Here is a 21,211-nt window from a genome sequence, read left to right as displayed (position 1 = left end):
CACACAAAGAGGAAGCGTGTGGCATATTGCAAGCATAGCACCACATGTCATCGTCTTGAGTATAATTTACTGCTCTTTTTAAAGGATCTGGAATTTGTTGATTGTCTCTGTGGTTCCTTTCTACTAGTTTTCCATCCTTCCATGTAGTGTTATAAGGCATGTCATGTAGTCTAGGTCTCTCAGGATGGTAGTATTGCTGCTTCTCTGTTTTGTTTACTCTTACAGATAAATCTTTCAGGGCATTTAAAACTTTGTCAAGCTTATCTTCATCCCTATTGGCCTTGAGTGCTTTAGGATTGTACAATCTTGCATCCTCTCTTTTTCCAACCTTACCAGCAGCCTTTCTATTGTTCTCTATAACAATGGCATCTTTCATAACATCTCGGAGGTCTCTTGGGTTTCTGGTTCTCAACTCATAGTTTGTTTTGCTGTCATAAGCATTGATATAGTACAGAATGCTCACTTCAGGTACTGGTTTCATTCTATTAGGGATTTTGTTCAGAACCCTATTGAATCTTTTGTTAAAGTCAATTACTGATTCATTTTGCTCTTTCTTAATGCTGATGATTTCATGCAAAGCAAACTCAGGACTATTATGGTCTCCATATTGTTCCAGGAACATTTCTTTGAATTCTGCAAGATTTCTAATGGATGCATCAGGCAACGTTCTAAACCAATCTCTCGCATCTTCTATTAATGACTGCATAAACAACCTGATCTTGACATCCTCATATGGCAAACCAAAATCCTCAATTACTGCATCAAAGGCTTTGCAATGAGCCTCACCTGAAACTGCATTACTTCCTGTGAACTTTGGTATTGCTGTCCTGATTTCATTTGGGATGGGATATGGATACACCATCATTCCTGAAAAATCAAACTGCCTCATTTGTTCCATATTTATTAGTCCATGCCCTCCATGAGGATTCACAAAGTTCTGGTTCATATTACCATACAAGGGCATTTGGTTTTGATAAGGAGGAGGGTATTGATTCTGGTGTTGATACTGAAACTGATTAGGGGGTGGATGTTGGTTATAAAATTGACCAGGAGGTGGATACTGATTATGAGGGATGAAGCCTGTATGTGAGTTTTGCTGGACTGGTGGTGCACCTGATTGCACATGATCATCCCTCTTGTTACCAAACAGAGGGTTCTCATAAGCTTTGAAATCATTACTCTTTGTTCTACCCACTCCCTGAGCATATGTTTTCTTGTAGTTGTTTACATCTTTATTAAAGTCATCCTCACCAACATTTATGCCCAACTTGGCACACAGTTCCAAACATTCTTGAGTCCTTCCTGAATCTCTCATCTCAGCAGCTGCCTCCATCATTTGTCTGGTTAAATCTGTAAATCTATCTGCAGGATCTGCCATACCTGATCCTGATGGAGGTGGTGTATATTGTCTGGACCGTGCTTCATGATTTTCAAAACCAGGGGGAATTTGGCATCGCCCCTTTTGAGCTTTATATGCCGCAACCAAATCTTCGTTCATCGGGCTTGAAGTTGTTGTTCTATCTTGTTCCTTTAAGGGCGAGTGTTGGCTACTTTCATGTTTATACTGGTTGTATCTTTCTCTCATGGAATCATTCATGGGTTCTTTACTTTTATTCTTTCGTTGAGGGAAATCTAATTGGGATAAAGATTGTCCTTTCGCAACCGATCTTGTCCCGTGCATTGAAATTCTTATTTCAGAGTCGCCACCTCTTTTCTAGAGGATATGAATTGTTTTATTTCTTCTGAGCTCTTTCCCACAGCATATTTTTTATAATTCATCCCCAGCAGAGTCGCCAATCTGTTGGGTCTCAAATCAACAGATTGGATGGGTTCTAAGGAAATGCCAACTCCTATGATCAAACCCTCCAATTGACTTGGCCAACTTATAGAGTGAACCTATTTAGTTACTAACTCTCTCTCTTTAGGCTCTGCAGGACCTAGGCGGGTATACCTATTCACTGAATGTCTCCAATAAACAGTGCCTTTTATAGCAGATATGTTATCCTATTCTGATATCTCCTGATCTTGAAATGGCATGAGTTCCTTGAATGGAGATATAGCAGACGAGTTCAAGATTGTTATTTTGTTTTATGTTTCTTAATTACTCCTGTAGCTGTCGAAATAACTAATTATGAAAAGAAATGATAAATATAACTTGAGATTTTAGCCAGTGCCTTCTTTACTGCATGGGTTACAGAGTCATTACAATTTTCTTCAGGACTTGTAGTGCGAATCTGTGAGACAGTTTTTTAACTCATCCCTTATGAACCTGTCAGTTACTATTTCTTTCAAAACCAAATGAATGCTTATATTATGTGCTGATTGAGTGAATTTAACCCTACCCTTAAGGGACCGGTCAATTAAGCTTTGCAAGGAACAATTACAATCCGCAGGCAAAACTTTTGTTGCAACATTATAACCTAAAGCATAGATTTGATCTTAAGAATATGAATAACCTTATCTTTATCAGATAATATCACAGACGATTGCCAAAAGAAAATGAAATAATCCACAACACATATGCAGGGAAACATTTGATCAAGATTTGTATTCCATTGAAGTTCGTATACAAAAGACTTACAGGCTGTCGTTCTTTTGCTCTTAATCCTATCTAATAATATCTTTACATTACAAAAATCATTCTCATATATGTATGAGGACGAAAGTTTTTCACGAAGAGACACGACTTTTCAAAATATTAGTCGTTAACTCGAGTGTTTCTAAACTTAAGCAAGAAGAGATTCAAAAGCCCCAAATGATGAATGTAATCATCGTCTTTGAATGTCCTGATTCGAGGCATTTGCTTTTTTAATTCATCCCCTAGCGTCAGGTACTTGAATATCATCTGGTTGACGGTAGCGGCCATATCCTTACTCTGATCAATTTCTGACAAGGCCCAATCCTTGATGTTGACAAGCTCCTTTCGCAAATCCTCCAAGGTTATTACCTCTCCTTCCTTGTAGACGGAAGGCATTCCAACGGGTTTTTCATCATCTAATTCTTTTAAATCTCTTCTCAGCATATCCTCGAATTTGACATGATTATCCATATACGCGTTGCCTTCAGCCTTTTCTTCTGGCGTCATGGAATCGTCATTGCTTAGCACCCCTTGCAATCGTGCTCTTAACTGTTCATGCTCTGTTAGCGCTTTTATTGTTCCATTGTAAACTATCCAATATGGTTCGACCTGTAAGAGCATGGTGTTAAACCGATGTCCTATGATGTCATTGACCAATTTGTCCATCTTTTGCTGGATATTGTCTGCGCGTTTATTGGCCTTCTCTGCCTGATATTTCCAGTACAGGGCACCAGAGACATCATCCAAGCTGCGTCCTGCGGGGTATGAGGTGTATTCGCTGATAGGAGTCCCCGTTTCTAATTGCAATACCTTTGCTTGCAGCTTCTGGTTTTCTTCCTTGGATTTTTCATATAATCCCTTGTATGTAATGTTCTCTCTGACCAGAAACTCTGTCTGGTCCAAGTTCAATCTTGCAACATCCAGGTTGAGCTTTGCGGTGACCCTAGGATCAGTCTTTCCAACCTGATGAACCATGAGATGCCTAAAGGTTTCTTCTATATCCACAATGATTGGCCTCTTCCCTTTTGGATATAGTGCCCACTGTAGGAGAGCCTTTTTGTCTGGATCATATCCAGAGCCTAGGAACAGTTTATCTACCTCCTGGGGCAATACCTGCTGATTCAAATCTTGTTTCTTCAAAAAGCCATCAAATAAGAGTGCTGAGTTGATATCCCAACCAGAGAAGATGATCACACCGGCCTCTTTTAATAATTTCCTCCCCTTTTCAGGAGTCATATCTTTCATGAGGACATCAATTTCATCCTGTAATCTCTTCATCTATTCTTCCTCTGGTTTTCCAGCCATGCTTCGTTTGACATGAGCCCCTTTGTATTGATATAGAAATGAGAGGAATTCCCTAGAGGAGGCGAATCCATCATCAGCAATGAAGTCCTCATGCTCAGTCATTCTTATGTCAACAACATCTTTGATGTTGATTTCTCCTGTGTCGATGTTCATTTCTGTTTCGAAACCAGGAGGATAATCCTCTCAAGGAGAATCAGGTGGGATACTACTGGCGGTTGATTTTGGTGACATGTGAGCTAGGGGCTGACTGTCTCTTTCAGTATTAATGAAGCGAAGGAATTGTGAAGGAACTCTGTGCATAATTTCAGCTTCATGTTGAAGCAGCCTTTTAGCTACCTCTAGAGGATCTTGGAGATTTCCAATTAGGTCTCCATCTATCATTCCCCTTGCCCTTTTCCATTTGTAGGCCTCCCAGAATAACTCACTCTTTCCTTTTAAAACTTTGGCCTCTTCTCGCTCAAGGTTCTTAATTAGGTCGTCTGGCATTTTGGCCATATGCATCCCAGCTTTGAGTTTCTGTGAGGCTCCTGCAGCTCTTATATATCCTTCGGGATCAAAATTCTCCCTAGGCTCACCCAGAGTCATGCCATAGTAATTTAATTTATTCTGTAATAAATGATAACTCTTCGAACTTTTGACAATGAAATCGGAGAAAACTAATAGACCTGGAACAATAGATTGTTTACCAAAATCAGTTAAATGTTTAGCACTGGCAATAGACAATTGCCTTATAATCTCCAAGCTAGCCACTCTGTCTGGCACCGTAATTGGAAGCATGTGTGGTTGCCCTTCATATCCAAATACCCTTATCTCTGTGTGATTATCATGGCAATACCAATCACCCCAATTATGTTCAATCTATGATTCTGGAGAGAAATCCTTTGGCCTGAGGAACCTCTTAATTTCAGGGGACAAAGTATAATCCCTCCGTTGTCCAAAAGCTGCACTGAGAGGTTTCACAAAGTATTCTTGAAAATGCCAATATTGGTTGTTCATAAACCTCTGGTCCCATGCTGATACCCACAACTGAACCGGCTTCTTCAGACCATTCTTATCATAAGACCTGATGCTGAACTCATCTGGCCAGAAGTTAATTTCTTGTCCACAATAAAGAAGAATATGCATTAGCATGGAGTATAATGAAAAATGAACATTCACAAGGTCTCCTTTCATTTTTTCCAGCCCATGATTCAAGGTATCCGCAACATAAGTAGCAAAATCAAATGACCTAGGGTCTTTTGATTGAATATCAGCACACAGAACCATAATCCCAACATCCATGAGTGGATGAGCCTCTATGCCTAGTACTTGGGCTGCAGTATAATACGTATATTTGAAATATGGATGGAAGTGGTTGACATCAAATGGCACCTTGTCACTTTTGTCAAACTGAACAAATGACCCACCCACTTTTGGCCTGTGAACAGGTAGCCTCCAAGTCCTGTAGATATTTTCCAAACTAAAGAATTCCTGTGAAAGTTTCTTCATATCGATGCTTTCCTCGACTTCCCAGTCTAGATCAAAAACCATATCAATAGTCTGCTTGTTGATTACTACTAATGTATTCCCTCTATAATCACATATGGTTTTAGTTCTCGGGTTGTAGCAATTTACCAGAGCTTTCATTAATTCTACGTCTACAAATACATTTGGAACTACTAACTTGCCTAAGTTCCTCTTCCACAGATTACTAATGGGTTCGGGTGCATCCCTTCTTTTGTAACCAAACAAAAACAACTCATGCCCTCTTATCTCAGTCCAAATGTCTCCTAGATTTTCAAATTTGTCCTCTAATCCTTCTTCTTCACTTTTAATCTTCTTGGACCTTACACTAGACGATGGACACTGGTCTAATAAGTCCTGAGTCAAAGCTCTCCCTTCTTTCTTCTGTCTCTTGGGCTTCTCTTCAGGGTTTAACTCTTTTCCTTTCCTACTCTTTTTAGAAGAAGAAGATGAAGGTTCCATAGTTACAGTAAATAAGAGAGACAATACTTACTTGGTAGAATGCTCAACTCTTCTGGTTATCGTTTGCAAATCTCTGCAAGTTCTTCACAGCTTTCAATCTCTTAGCATCGATCTGATTCTTACGAAAATTCACTCAGCTTAACTGTAATTGAATGGGCAACTTGTGTATAGTTAATGTTATGCATCTGTAACGGCTACTCAAGTGTTTTAAATTTAATTGCAGATGTGACACTTTTCAACTGGGCCTTTAATTCCTTCGTGGGAAGTACAGTCCGCTCAAAGTGCGCGCGTTTCAAATTATCGATGAAACCCTTGTCTTCGGTCGAGTGTTTGAATCTTCCATCGAAAGCTCATTCTCTTCGATAATATTGTTTCGGTGAAAAACTTACGTCGAGAAGCCGCTTTTAAGACTCATCGAAATCACTTTTTCATCGATAGTCTCCCTTTTCGACAAGTCGCTCGTGAGTTTCATCGATGCCATACTTTCGATGAGTTTCTTTCTTCGATGAAGGCTTATGAGTGTTCATCGATATCCCCTTTTTCATCGATATCATTTTTATCGATGAAACAGCTTTTCTTTTGTTCGACACCACGTTCATCGATGAAACTTGCATTTCGATGAATGTCTCTTGAGTTTCCTTGGTGACGATATTTCTTCGAAATCACCTTTTGCCTTTTCGCCTTTTGCTTTTACCTTTTCGATGAAACCTGGGGTATCGATGAGCGGTTTCTTGCGTTCATCGAAGGTAACTTCTTGCCGAAACACCTTTGCTTAATGCTTTATATGCCCTGTGTCGATGAAAACGCTCTTTCGATGAAACTTCTCCTGCAGTGCTCAATACAGCTTACTAGCCGAAATATCCATTAGTCTTCATGCTTATGGAAACATATATTATTATTTTATTTTTTTTTATTATATTTTTTCTTTAAAAAATAGTGCTCAACAGGTTGTTCACATTGTCCTGAAATCTGCCTTTAAGTTCACATTGTTTTGATGTCAAAGGTTTTAATGACTCAGGGTCAATGTATGCCGAAGAAGGAACAACTTCACAATTACTGGGAATGATGGTCTCCATATGTGATCTCAGGTTATTGCAATATATGAACGCATTAGGATCACCATTAACTGTTACCTCGACTCCATTATGAGGAAACTTAATACATTGGTGATATGTCGATGGGACTGCCCTCATTTCATGAATCCAAGGACGTCCTAGCAATATATTATAAGTGAGATCTAAGTCCAGGACCTGACAAACCACATCCTTTGTAACTGGCCCAATTCTTAGAAGTAAGGTGACCGTGCCCTTGGATGAGCGTTCTTCATCATCATATGCCTTGATGGTAATTTGGTTCTTTGAATTCACAGCTTTATCAGAATATCCCAATTGTTTAATGGTGCTCAACGTACAAATGTTTAGACCAGCTCCTCCATCTATCAGGACTCGCTTTATTCGATGTTTGTGTATGAAGGCTTCAATATGTAATGGTGAATTATGTGGCTGACTTATGGAGGCGTCATCAGCTTCTGTGAATGTAAGGGAATGTGGAATGGAAAGGTATCCCACCATGGCTTGAAACTGGTCCACGTTCAGATCAGTAGGAACAGCGGTGTCTCTCAAGATTTTGTCAAGAATAGCTTTATGAGTGGGGGATATGCGTAAGAGCTCAAGGATGGAGATGAGTGTGGGTGTCTTCCCTAACTGTTCTACAAGGTCATACTCAAGTTTGGTAGATGAAGAAGTGGTGTTTTTAGTTGAAGCACCTAGCAAAGTAATTTTACCTCGACGAGTTGTAACATGACATTCAGAAGTAGGTTCGGAAGAAGATCCAACACCTCTTAGAACAATCTTGGGTTTCCGAGGAGGATTCTCAGGATTTTTGTTCTTGATGGTAATAGTAGAGATATGATTGTCCATTGAGATGTGATTGATAGTTGAGTCATAGTTGTAAGGTGCTCTAGTATAGTTGGCCTGATCATCTGTGACTTGGGCTTTTCCTTTGTCATGCTTTGGGAATGGTTCCTTAAACATCTCATGTTCTTGATTAGACGAATGTCCCTCAATCTCAATATCACCTCTATCTATGAGATCTTGCACGATATTCTTCAGTCGATGGCAATTTCCTGTCTTATGACCCTTGCTCTTATGAAACTCACAATACTCATCATCATTCCACCAATTTGGTTTGACCTTTGGTTCATATGGAGGAAAATCTGGAACTGTGATCACTTTGTTTGCCACTAGCTTTTTGAAGACTGATTCAAGTGGTTCTCCCAATGGGGTGTACTTCCTTCGTGATCTAGAAGTTGTTTGAGTATTCACTTGGTTGTTTGTAGAACTTGATCCTGAAAAGATGAACTTGGGTCTCACTGTATTGGCATCAACAACGCCATCGTTGACTGTGTTCTTGTTTTTATTCCAAAATCTTGGCTTGTCTTTTCCTTTAAAGTCATCTTTGTTTTCCTTGAATAGCTTGATGACTCCATGTTCAATTAGGACCTTTTCTATTGCTAAGCCCTTTTCAATAACATCCTTGAAGGTGGACAAACAAGCTTTCCTTAGATCATAGCCAATATCCTTGTTAACATTTTGAGTGAACATTTCTACCATTTGTTTTTGAGGAATTTCACAAGAGCATCTGCTGGCTAGATTTCTCCATCTTTGTAAAAATGATGCAAAAGATTCTCCCTCTTTTTGCTTAGTATTGCACAAAGTAGTGACTGAGATATTTGTTTCTATGTTGTAGGAGAAATGCTGAATAAATGCCTCTGCTAAGTCACCCCATGACTTAATACCAAGAGGTAATTGAGAGAACCATTCCATAGCTTGATCGCCTAAGCTTTGCGGGAATAACCTCATCAAATATGTTTCTTCTGCCGCTACCTCTATGCAAGCTGTGAAAAATTGTCGTATGTGTGCCTTGGGGTCTCCTTTTCCTCTATACTTGTCAAATTTTGGCATCACAAAGTGTGCCGGAAATGGAGGCATTGGAATGCTCTTATCAAATGGATAAGGACATATGTCTCTCATAGTGTATGTTGGTTTTGGTGTACTCATGTCCTCCATTTTCTTTTGTAAATCTCTGATTTGTTGCTCCAAATTATTCTTAGGTGGCAATCGATTTCTTGTAGCATACCCCATGTTTGGGACACCAATTTGAGGAGGAGCTTGTTGCATGTATGGATGATATTGATCATAGACATGTTCATATGGAGGAGGTCTATATTGATGCGGCATATAGGGAGCACTTGGTATAGCTTCATGTTGAGGAACCCCATATCTATTTTGTGCATATATACCATATTCTATAGGCACGTCGGGTTCTATTGTGTTGCCCCCAAATTTGACATGAGGTTTCCTTGTGTCCAAATTTTGAGCATGCCTTTGAATGTCCACTTGTTTTGATTGATCCATAGCTTGAACATGTGATTGAGCATATCTATCTGCATAAGGCTTCCATAATGGTCTTCGAAGGTAAGTATCATATGTTTGACCATGTGTATGTGGGACCTCTGGTTTTTGAAGCAAAGCTGAAGGTGATTCAGGTACCATATGCGGTACTCTATTTCCTCCACTATTGGGTCTCCTTTGATCCATGTTGGAGTGAGTTTGTTGCGAGGGTCGGTTTTCCATAAGTTGAGACATGTCAAAGTCATGAGGTATTTTAGCTCCACTTTGTGCCATCATGTGTAAGAAGTATTGTCTATCCCTCTTCATTATCTCTTCCACCAATCTATTGAAATGAGGATTCATTATGGATTCTTCTATATCTGCTGATTGTATTGAAAAGTTGTCCACATTGTCATTGTGTGTAGCCTTGTTGTTTGTAGTGTCTGCGTTTTCCACATTTGGAATGTGTCTATAAACATCCATGTCAGGCAATGTAGTGTGATCAGTATTGAAAAATAAGTCATTGTCATACTCATAAGAACTCATGTTGGCGGACCCTTGAGCTTCTTTAGCTTTTCTCCTAGATTTTTGAAGACGGGTTTCAACCATGAACTAGGTGTTTGACCAAGATGTGAGAGACTAGATGAAAAATGGAAAGAGTATGGAAGACCAAGAGTTGTATGGAATGTAAATGAATCTGAAGTTTACTTGCAATGTCCAAAGTGTAAAACCAAGTATGTAAGTAGTAGAGTAGGTGTGACTTCCAAAGAGAGGATAGTTTCTCTTGATGCGGTAAGCTGACCTTGACCCTAAGTAAGACCAAATGAGACCCAAAGGTAAGAAACCTTGATGAGGGACCACTGAGCAAAGTGTTGTTGTATGTAGTATGTTGACAAAGTATGATGAGGACAAGCAAGTGACCTTTTGACTCAAGTTTAGACAAGTATGAATGTAAAATGAAATGTGAAGCAATGATGGACTGTATGAGACCCAGAGACAGGTTGAATGCTAGATGAAACCTAAAGAAACAACCTAGGAAGCTCAAGTATTCCGAAACTGATTTCTCTTGTTTGCTGGACCGTGAAATTTTTTTGCAATTTTGAACACAGACGCGACTGTATCCTTCACAGACGCGGTTTCCTGACACAGACGCTACTATGTTTAACCCAGACGCGCTTCTGCAATTTTTTTGTTGATGTTTGCTGGACTATAAAGTTTTTTGCCCTTATGGACACAGACGCGACTGTATACTGCACAGATGCTATTATCCGACACAGACGGGTTTATATTCAACACAGACGCTGTTATAAACACAGACGCTATTCTGCCCTTCACAGACGCGCTTAGACAACATAGACGCGGTTAAAACAGACACAGACGCGTTTCTGTAAACTTCGTGCAATTTTTCCAATCTGTGAAATTGTTTTGTTGTGACCAAATCTGACTGTTTGACTTTTTTTCGTGACAAGAGGACACAATGTTGATGAGGACTCAATGTTTGCTAGTGTTTAGACTCCAAAATGACTCCAAGAAAAGTGTGTTGTTTGATGTAAAATGTTTTGCATACACTTGAAGACACAAAAGACACAATGTTTTGTTGTTTGGTCTTGAATGTTTGAATGTTTAACATAAGTCAAGCACAATTCTTATGGCTGGCCAAGACAATAGTTGTTGATCCCACATGGGGTTTTACCCCCGAGGCTACGCTATTCAGAGTGGATACTTAGATGCTTGACCTCACTGGCTCCACCCTCGGCACTCACTTCTCGGATCAGCCAAGCATCAGTCCCCATGAAAACTCCCCATGGCGAACTTTGTATCTCTACTAAGAACCGTATGTGTGTGGGCCGCTACCAGAGGTCCGACCTCCTGCCCCAACAACTAGAAGGATTTGGGCCTCTGAAACAAAATGGTGCTTGTAAGGACATCCACTCGTGTGGCCATACATGCGGCACTTTCAGCTCTGTAAATACAGAAGGCTCCCAGTCGGTAGGGGTTACGCCCTACAAATGATCAAATAAATTTGATCAAACGGGTTTATGGGGAGACATAGTGTCGGTATGAACTAATCAGCACACGTTATCCATAGTTTTCACCATGAATACATTTGATTATAGTGGTTTGGATGATGTGGGTTTTCCTCGCTACCACTTGGGTCGTCCTCTTCTCACTAGTAGTCCTAATGACCACACGGGAAGACAGGCCCTCTAAAGAATAAACAAAAAGAGCCTATTGCTCAAGACACAAAAGACAATGATTCAATTTTAGTGCACCAATGGAAGTGTTTGCTAGTCTATGAAAACAAGGCACACAATAAAAATTCAAAACCCTAGCTAAGAACCTGCAACAAAAGTTGTTAGTAGTTTGGGTTGTTTCAAATGATCACCCCTTCCTGCAAGCACACAAGTTAGGTAAATTTTAGAAAAACCCAAAAGGACTTTGTGAAAAAGGGGCCTTCAACAAAAACGTTTTTGCTTCCAAAACAAGCTGCACAAACTTGGTTAGCTAGATCTGCAAGGGTTAGTCCAAAATAAACCAGATCTGAAACCCTAAGTACGAAATTCGAAAAATTGAATCAAAGAAAAAAAAATTGAAAATTTCAAAACAGTAAAACACAGACGCTGCTATACCAAACACAGACGCGTCTGTATGACACAGACGTCGTTCTGTGATGCACAGACGCGCTCAGAACACACAGACGCCCTTCCAGGACACAGACGCGATCAGATGTAACACAGACGCGTTTTGGAAAGGCAGACGCCCCTCTCAGAAACCTGCAAAATAAAATTTGGCAAAAACACAGGCGCGATTCCCGCTCCCGCAGACGCTTCTGAAACTCAGAGACGCGATCCGAACGCTCGCAGACGCGAAAATACCTAAAATGCCGTCGAAAAATGTCTGATCTGCAACTTCAAAAATGCAAAATCTGCAACAAAAAGGTTAAATGCAAAGGGACAAGAGTCCCACCAGGCGTGCCAAAATGTATATGGTGAAAATGGATAACAATAATAACAAGATTGAAAGGCTAACTTGATTCAACCACAAAACCCTAGCCTAACAATAACAAAAATCCACCATAACATATGAAGATTACCTAAGACAATGCAAATAACAAGAAATCACAAAGATTATACCATCACATGTCCAATAGGGTTTTGATCTCCATTCTTCCTATCTCCATTGATCTTGCTTGATATATTTGCTCTCAGATTTTATGTGCACAAGAGCTCAACAAAGAACGGAATGTGGTTGCAAGTAGGATCGTAGTGTAGTCAAGTCCTCCAAATTGTCGATTAGGGTTTGATAATGAAGAAGGCATCTCCTTAAATAGAAGACACAATATGAAATGGAGGGTTAAGATTGAGAGGTGTAAAAAGAGAGGTCGGCTAGGATTAGAGGGTAGGTAGAAGAAATAGTAAAATAATGAAAGAGGTAGGTAGTATAGGAATTAAGAGATGAATGACATGTGTCATAGGTAGAAAAAGATAATGAATTAATTAAATAAATAAAGATTTATTTAATCAATAGTAGAAGTGGGATAGTTAAATAAATAAGATATTTATTTAATTTAGGCAAAGGATAATTTAAATAAATAAGTGTATTTATTTAAATGAGAAATAAGGCTAGAAGAGGATAAATGAATTAATTAAATAAATAAGGATTTATTTAATCAATAGAAAAATTAGGCTTAGATAATTAAATAAATAAAATATTTATTTAATTAGACATGACAATTTTAAGTGTCTACAAGAATACAGTTTGTTCTTTTCATTCTATTGTCTCTTTTATGCTTTTCATTGTGCCCTTGATCTTGGCAAAATCCTACATGGTATCAGAGCTATTAGGGCTTCATTGATCAATTTTTGGAGACATCGTGGAAGGCTTCTATTTTCGGATTTAGGGATCTTCATTTTTTGGGGGCGTCATACAACGATTTGGACATCACCGTTGAATCCGGGAGGCCGTTTCCATAAATTTCGACTATAAAGTCAACCTATTTTGGTGAGAAAAATTTTTTCCCCATTTTTGCCATTATCATACGGATTTCGAAAAAAATTTCAAAAAAAAATCAAAAAAAAAAATTAGCAATAAAAAAAAATAAAAATAAAATTGTTTGTTCGCTATTTTTGGGGGTCCGCAGACCTTGCGTGCAGGGTCATACCCTTTTTGCAGGTCGAGACCAGGCCGCGTACTCCCACCCGCCGTCGCCGCTGTGATCCCTCCTACTGACCGCTCCAGACGCCGCGTACTCCGCCGCCGCTGTCAGTCGTCCTATCCTCCCGGCTCTGCATGTCGTCGTCACGCTCGCTCCCACCGGCCCCCTCAGCCACCGCCGTCGGCAGCACGCAACTCCTAATCCGCCGCCGGTCTCTTTCGCCTCCGGCCGCTCCCTCCGCTGGTAGTTTTAAACCAGCAACCCGTGTCTGCCACGTGGCAGGCGGCCACTGCCCCACAGATTAATCCGTACACACAGTCATCACGCCACGTCAACTGTACAGCAGCACAGTCATCGCACCACGTCATCCGTATGGCCTGCACAGTTATCTGCCCAGTCAGCAATCCGTACAGTATGGACGCCCAGTCAGCAGGGAGGCGAAGTTTTTGTGATGATCATATGACCGTCAAATTTAACATAGTGACTTGCTGACATCAGCACCACATCAGCATTTTTTGAAATTTTTTTGACCCCTCTCCATTGAGCTTTTTAGTTTTGCAGTCCAACTTTGAAAGGCCATATCTTGCTCATTTTTGCTCCTTTTTTGGTGCAACTTTTTTTGAAATGGGCTAAAATTTTGTGATCTTCACAGTGGTGTGATTATTTTCTAATTTTGGTGCACAAGTTTTTCGAAATTTTTGGATTCTCTCAGCTGTACCTGTCCAATCCTCAATTCTGCAACTTCAAAGGCCTCGTTTGAGCTCATACGACCTCCTTTTCAGGTGCCGTTTTTTTTAAAGTGCTTATTTTTTCGTCTACTTTCAGAATCTATGATCAGATTTCAGAGATTTTGAGTGGAAATTGTACATTCAGATATTGGTCTTATTTGGCCTATTAGGTACTTGTAAATTGCTTGGATCTTAGTTAGATCTCTTGCATTATCAGTTTGAGACTCTTTTGGCCTTATTGGGGCAATTGTAAAATTGTAAATCAGAAGTCCACTTTGCCATTTTTTGCAAGTGGCCCATTGTATACGCACTACTTATAAAGTGCCAAAATCATCACATTTGGGGGGCTTCTTTGATTGAGTGAATTTGGGGGGGTGTCTTGTGTGATTGTGCCTCTCTTTGTGCTCTTTCCATTTTTGTTGCAATGAGTCCTAATAAATTTCCACCTTTAACTCCACATAATTATGCATCATTAAAAATTAAAGTATAGAGTAAACTAATGGAAAAGGGTCTCACACACTACATAGATGGAACAATAACAGCACCACCTGATCCTAAGGCTGATCCAAATGCTCAATTAGAATGGCTCACAAAGAATTGCATGGCTCTTGGAACCTTACGCAAGTATGTATCAAATGACCTCATTTTTCACATTGAGAAGTGTAAAACAATCAAAGAGGCTTGGGATATGTTTCAGAAATTGTATGGACAAGTTGATGAAATCAGAGGCTATCAGATTGACAATGAGCTCACCAACTTGGATCCCAAGAGTTTTGATACAATCCAAGATTATGTCACTAAAGCAAATGAGCTAAGAGCAAAGCTTAAGGATTATGGAATTGACAAAAAGGATGCTCAGTTGATATTCAACTTGTTGGATAAGCTTGCACCAGAATATGCAGCATTTGTGTCTAGCTTCCAAACTCATCGTTTAACAGTGGGGAGTTCTTATGTTATGCCTTCATTTGATGCTTTCACAGAAATGTTAATATTGGAACAATCTAAGTTGTTGAACATGGGGTTTCTCAAGTCTTCAAAGTCCAAGGCTTTGGTGGCTAATCAAGGGAATCAAGGAAGTCAAGGCAAAGATTCCAACAAGAAGAAGAAGCAATCTAAGTCTAAGCCACACCAGGAAAAAGGCCAATCCTCCTCTCCTTCACAAGGCGATTTTTCATCCTCTTCCAAGAAGGGGACACCACCTAAGAAGGATAAACCAACTTGTGCATATTGCAAGAAGTATGGTCATGATGAGCATCGATGCCACACAAAGCAAGTTGATGAGTTAACCAATCTTCTTAAGAAAAACAACATCAACTTGCCATCCGCCTACACAAAGAAGGATTCAACTCCTTCCTCTTCCTCACAGTCTAAGGGAAAAGGGCAAGCATTTGTGGCTACAACAGGTTCTTCACAGCAATGGATACTTGACTTGAGTGCCTCATATCACATGGGTTCTACAAAGGAGTAGTTTTCTTCATTGGAGCCATCTAAGGTACCTCACATTTACATAGGTGATGACACACAAGTAGAGGTTGAAGGGAAAGGTTCAGTTGACATGGATGATGGAACATTTGAGAATGTTCTCTATGTTCCTAACTTGTCTACCAACCTTCTCTCCATCTACCAAATCACTCACTATGGGAATGGGAAAAAGGTTGAGTTTACACCAGATTCAGTTGTGGTAAAGGAACTTGATGGTGATGCCTTGGTAGCAGTGGGACAAGTCAATGACAACTCAAGGCTTTATTCATTCTCCCACTTTGTGCCAAGTTCACCTTCTAGGGCCTTGCTTACTCATTCAAATTCAAAAAGTAAGCTATGGCATGAGCGGTTTGGTCACCTCAACCATTGTTATCTTCAGCAACTCGGCACTAAAGACATGGTCACAGGTCTACCTCGAATCAGTTTTTCAGAGGGTGTATGTTCAGGTTGTTCCATGGGCAAGAATCTCGAAGAGAAGTTTGACAAAGGGAAAACTTGGAGAGCTTTGGAAGTTCTTCAACTTGTTCACAGCGATGTAGCAGGTCCATTTCCAGCACCTTCATTTAGTAAGGCCCGCTATGTTCTTACCTTCATTGATGACTACTCCCGCTTCACTTGGGTCTACTTTCTCATTCATAAGAGTGAAGTATTTGACAGATTTGAGGACTTCAAGACTCGTGTGGAGAAACAATCAAGGAAAGTGGTCAAGATTCTTCGCACAGATAATGGAAGGGAATATGTGAACAAGAGACTTGAGGATTTTTGTACATTTGAGGGGAATGATCTTCAACGTTCTGTCACATACACTCCATAGCAGAATGGGGTTGCAGAACGCAAGAATAGAACTCTCAAAGAAATGGCTAGCTGTATGATACATGCACGTTCTCTTGATCCCAACTTTTGGGCAGAAGCTATTAGTTGTGCCACACACATCCAGAATCGGGTTCCTCACAAAGCTTTGCAAGGTATTACTCCTTTTGAAGCTTGGGCTGGTAGGAAACCAATTGTGAGACATTTCAGAGTCTTTGGGTGTCCAGCATGGGCTCGCATTCCTCCACAAAAATGCAAGGCATTGGAACCTTAGAGTCGGCCTTGCATATTTGTTGGATATCCTAAGGGTGTTAAGGCATACAGATTGATGGATCCAGAGACACATCAGGTGTTCATTGAGAGGAGTGTTCACTTTGAGGAAAGCTCTCCTAGCTTACCTCTCTACCTCCTCCACCTTCCTCCATTATGGATAGTGATGTTAGTGATTTAGATGACGAGACTCCCTCAACTCCGACTCGCAGGGTAACACCTCCGCAGGGTCCACTTGCAGTTGAGGAGCCTCATTCTCCACCTCCACCTAGACCTCGTTGGGCTCGACAGACACTTGAGTCCGCGGGTTCTCTTGTTGGGGATCCTTCAGATACACGGAGAACTCGATCACAACATCAGGATCTTCCACATGCATTCATTGCTACTGCTTCCAATCCACAGACATTTAGGGAAGCATCAGGGGTTCCTGAGTGGGACCAAGCTATGGAGGAAGAGTATAGTTCCTTGATGAGGAACAACACATGGGATTTAGTCCATCTTCCTAAGGGGAGAAAGATGGTTCGATGTAAGTGGATCTATCGGACCAAGTTTGCAGCGGATGGTAGTGTGGATAAATATAAGGCTCGACTTGTTGCGAAAGGTTTCTCGCAGGTTGCAGGTGTTGACTATACTGAGACCTTTGCACCCGTAGCCAAGATGAACTCCATTCATTTGACACTTGCTATTGCTGCAGCTCATGGTTGGGTTGTACATCAGATGGATATGAAGAGTGCTTTTCTTCATAGTGATCTTGATGAAAAGATTTATATGGAGTAGCCATAGGGTTTCATCCAAGATACTTCCTTGGTTTGCAGACTAAGGAAATCTCTCTATGGCCTTAAGCAGGCCCCCAGGGCTTGGTACGCCAAGATGGATTCCTTTCTTCTCTCCGCAGGGTTCACCAGGTGTCATTCCGATCCAAATGTCTACATTTTGCGACAGGATGACTCTCACTTGATACTTGTGCTCTATGTTGATGACTTGATCATTACAGGGAGTACTTCATCCATCATTAGCAGGGTCAAATCTGCTTTGCATGACAGATTTGCTATGACTGACTTGGGTCTTTTGCACTACTTTCTCAGGATAGAGATTTCACAGTCACCTTCCGAGATTACACTATCGCAGCCCAAGTATGCTCTTGATCTACTTGCACGCTTTCATATGGCTGATTGTAAGCCCGCCCCAACTCCCTTTCTTTCAGGAGTCAAGCTTGAGGCTCAGTGTTCTTCTCCACTAGTTGATGCCACTTTGTATCGTCAGCTTGTGGGTAGTCTCATCTACTTGACTCATACACGCCCTGATATTTCATTTGTAGTTGGCATGGTTTCCCACTTCATGCAGGAACCACATGAGCTTCATTGGAAAGCCGCCAAACGCATCCTTCATTACATCTAGGGTACACATCACTATGGGATTCACTATGCAGCAGGCACAGGACTTCGCTTGGTTGGTTACACAGACTCCGATTGGGCTGCGATCTAGTTGATCATAAGTCTACTTCTGGTTACAGTTTTCACCTTGGTTCAGGCCCCATTTGTTGGCAGAGCAAGAAGCAACATGCTATTGCTCTCTCTTCGACTGAGGCTGAGTATCGAGGCACTGTTAACGTAGCGACTGAGACCATTTAGCTCCAGCAGATTCTCACAGAGTTTGGATTCACCACTCCACGACCGACAGTTCCACATTGCGACAATCAGAGTGCTATTGCAATCTCAAAGAACCCGGTCCAGCACCAGTGGACCAAACACATCGAGATTCATATGCACTATATCCGAGAGCTCATCCAAGAGCAGGTCATTGATTTGCAGTATTGTCCTACAGCAGAGCAGGTTGCTGACATATTCACCAAACCTTTCACCGAGAGTAAGTTCCAGCAATTGCAAGCTCTCTTGGGGGTGCGGGATGTGTCATTAGGGGGGGTCAGCTGACTTCTCCTTCCTCTCTTATGGGGGGACTTTTTCCTCTTTGAGGTTTTGTCCTTCTTCTTTGAGAGTCTTTTGTACATTCATCTCTCTTTTGGGGGGGAGTTTTTTTTCCCACTAGGTTTTCTCCCTTTCTCCATTTGTGAGAGATTGCATTGCATAGTTTGGCTTGCATTTTCATATTGTACATGGGTACCTATCATGGCCTAGTAGCCGGGACCCATCTTGCATTGTTGACTTGAGTCTTCATTCCCCTAAGCTGCACTTAAGGGGGGGTGTTGGTGTAAATAAATATTCATTTTGGATATTATTACACTTACATAAGTTAACTTAGGATAATACATCTCTTCGTAGTTTGGATTTGAGACACTTAGGGAAGTGTGCACATAGGGATAGAGCTTGTAGGAGAAATTCCACCTTTTGTGGTCTTATTTTGTTGTTACACTCCACATTCGGTGGGTCATCCACCTCTTGTGGAATATTATATTATTTCTCCTACCTACCCCTAGTATTTCTTACCTACCCTTGTTTCTCATTGAGCCACATGTCATATTTGTGTGCTCATACATCCATATGGCCTTGCCTATATAAGCAGGCCTCTATTCAATGTATTGGTTAATCCAGTTGATCATTTGTATATTGATGAGAATACAGTTTGTTCTTGTCATTCTATTGTCTCTTTTATGTTTTTCATTGTGCCCTTGATCTTGGCAAAATCCTACAATAAGTTCAGGTTTAACACATGGATTACATATAGTCAATTCACAATCCTTTACTATCAAAATGCAACCCAAAAGATGCCAATAACCTAAGAGTTTTGATAAAAAAACATGTCAAAGTATCAACTTATCACTTGCCAAATAACACAACTCTGAGTACGACACGGTTCTTGTATGAACAAATCATCACAAGGTACGGGATACCCCTTCAAATTACGAGTGGCATGGAAGTGCACTTTGTCAACCAAGTAATTCGTACCATGACCATAGAATTCAAAAACTTACACAATCTCTCTAGTCCGTACTACCCCCGAGCTAATGGGCAGGCAGAAGCAACCAACAAGGCGTTGGTGTTAATAATTTACAAATCATGTGGAGTGGAGCAGGAAGACTGGGAGAAAATGCTACTAGCTGTACTATGGGCTTACTGCACAACGTACAAAGTCATTACGGGGCATACCCCGTTCCAGCTCATGTATGGGCAGGAGGCAATGGTACCAGCCGAGTATACCGTACCTAGCTTATGGATGGCAGTGGATAATAGACTTGGAGACAAAGATAGCTTGAGTGCAAGACTTGGCAGCCTGATAAAACTAGACAAACAAAGAATAATGGGACAATGGGCAACGGAGGTGGTGCAATACCGACGAAAGTGTTGGCATGACCAACACCTATGGCGGGTCAAGTTCCGACCGGGGCAGATAGTTTTGAAGTATAACGGTCGGAATGAACTTCGACCAAGGAAGTTTAAAGTCTGATGGCTTGGACCCTATAAGATCAGAGAGGTCAGTGAGAACGAGGCAGTGAAGCTTTCGACTCTGGACAACAAACCAATCAGGGACCTAGTAAATGGTTCCAATCTAAAAATCTACAAAGAACAAAACAAACCTGTAATTGAGATTAACATGTTGGGATACACTACCAAGGGGCACTGGACCATTGGCCAGGACAAGGAAGTTGAAGAAGACCCGATGGTAAAAGAAGAACCCTACTGGAGAGATGAAGAATGGGCAAAGCCTTTTACGACAATGGAAGAATGGCTTGTACCGAAGCGGGTGGAAGGTGTGGCAGTTTTGAGGACCCACAAGCACCTCACGAATGCGTATTTTGGGGACTTGGCTATGTGGGTGAGGGTTTTAGGGCACTGGAAGAGGCATGCCCCATACGAAGGACTTCGGGAAGGGTACGTAGCATATTATATTGTTGAAGAAGAGGAAGCTCAGAGGAGAGCAGAGAACACAAATAAAGAGGAGGAACCGGTAGACCTAGAGGAGGAGCTTGACTTAGAGGTATATGGGACAACCCTAGGTCCCTGTTTAAAAATGATGTTGAAAATAGAATATCAATTCGTCATCGCCTCCCAGCCAGACAAAGCAGAAGTCAGACCCAATTCATTGTACCAGGTGATCCCTAACCCCGTGGGACCATCAAAGGTTGACGAAGAGAAAGTAAAATGGTACCAATAGTACGGGGGCCACTACATTGACGATCAATATAAGGGGATGGGACCCGCTCTGTTAGTTGACAAGATATGGGACCTGGAATATGTAGGGACATGTTGTGCACATGAATGTTATAGGAGGTTGTCGCACGTCTGTATGTGTTTGCATGATTCAAAGATAAAAATGAAGACTTAGAACGATCCCTCAGGAATGAAGAGGAACAACAATGGAGATGAGGATGCCGACGAGGGACCAAATAAAAAATGAAGGAAGACAGGACATGTGACAAGGGAAGGGCTAAGAAGAAGTATAGTACCCGACCAACAAAGAGAAAGCAAAGGGGATGGAAAGATCATCCAACAGCAGTGGTAGAAGCAATAAACTGGCCGGTGGATCCCAAAAGGCCATCTAAACAACACAACCGGACCAAGGGATACCT

General features: G+C 41.0%; 1 protein-coding gene across 1 annotated transcript; it reads left to right on the top strand.

Moving 5' to 3' along the window:
• The first annotated feature begins 19,590 nt into the window (after window positions 1-19,590).
• On the top strand, window positions 19,591-20,088 carry LOC131029082 (uncharacterized). Its single transcript, XM_057959483.1, has one exon. It carries the CDS (start codon window positions 19,591-19,593, stop codon window positions 20,086-20,088), a length of 498 nt encoding a protein of 165 aa, XP_057815466.1.
• Window positions 20,089-21,211: the final 1,123 nt, after the last annotated feature.

Source organism: Cryptomeria japonica, chromosome 5, assembly GCF_030272615.1.
Source record: "Cryptomeria japonica chromosome 5, Sugi_1.0, whole genome shotgun sequence".
NCBI classification, from domain to species: Eukaryota; Viridiplantae; Streptophyta; class Pinopsida; order Cupressales; family Cupressaceae; genus Cryptomeria; species Cryptomeria japonica.
The sequence above is the reverse complement of the archived record's forward strand: the minus strand, read 5'-3'. Positions and strand labels throughout refer to the sequence as shown.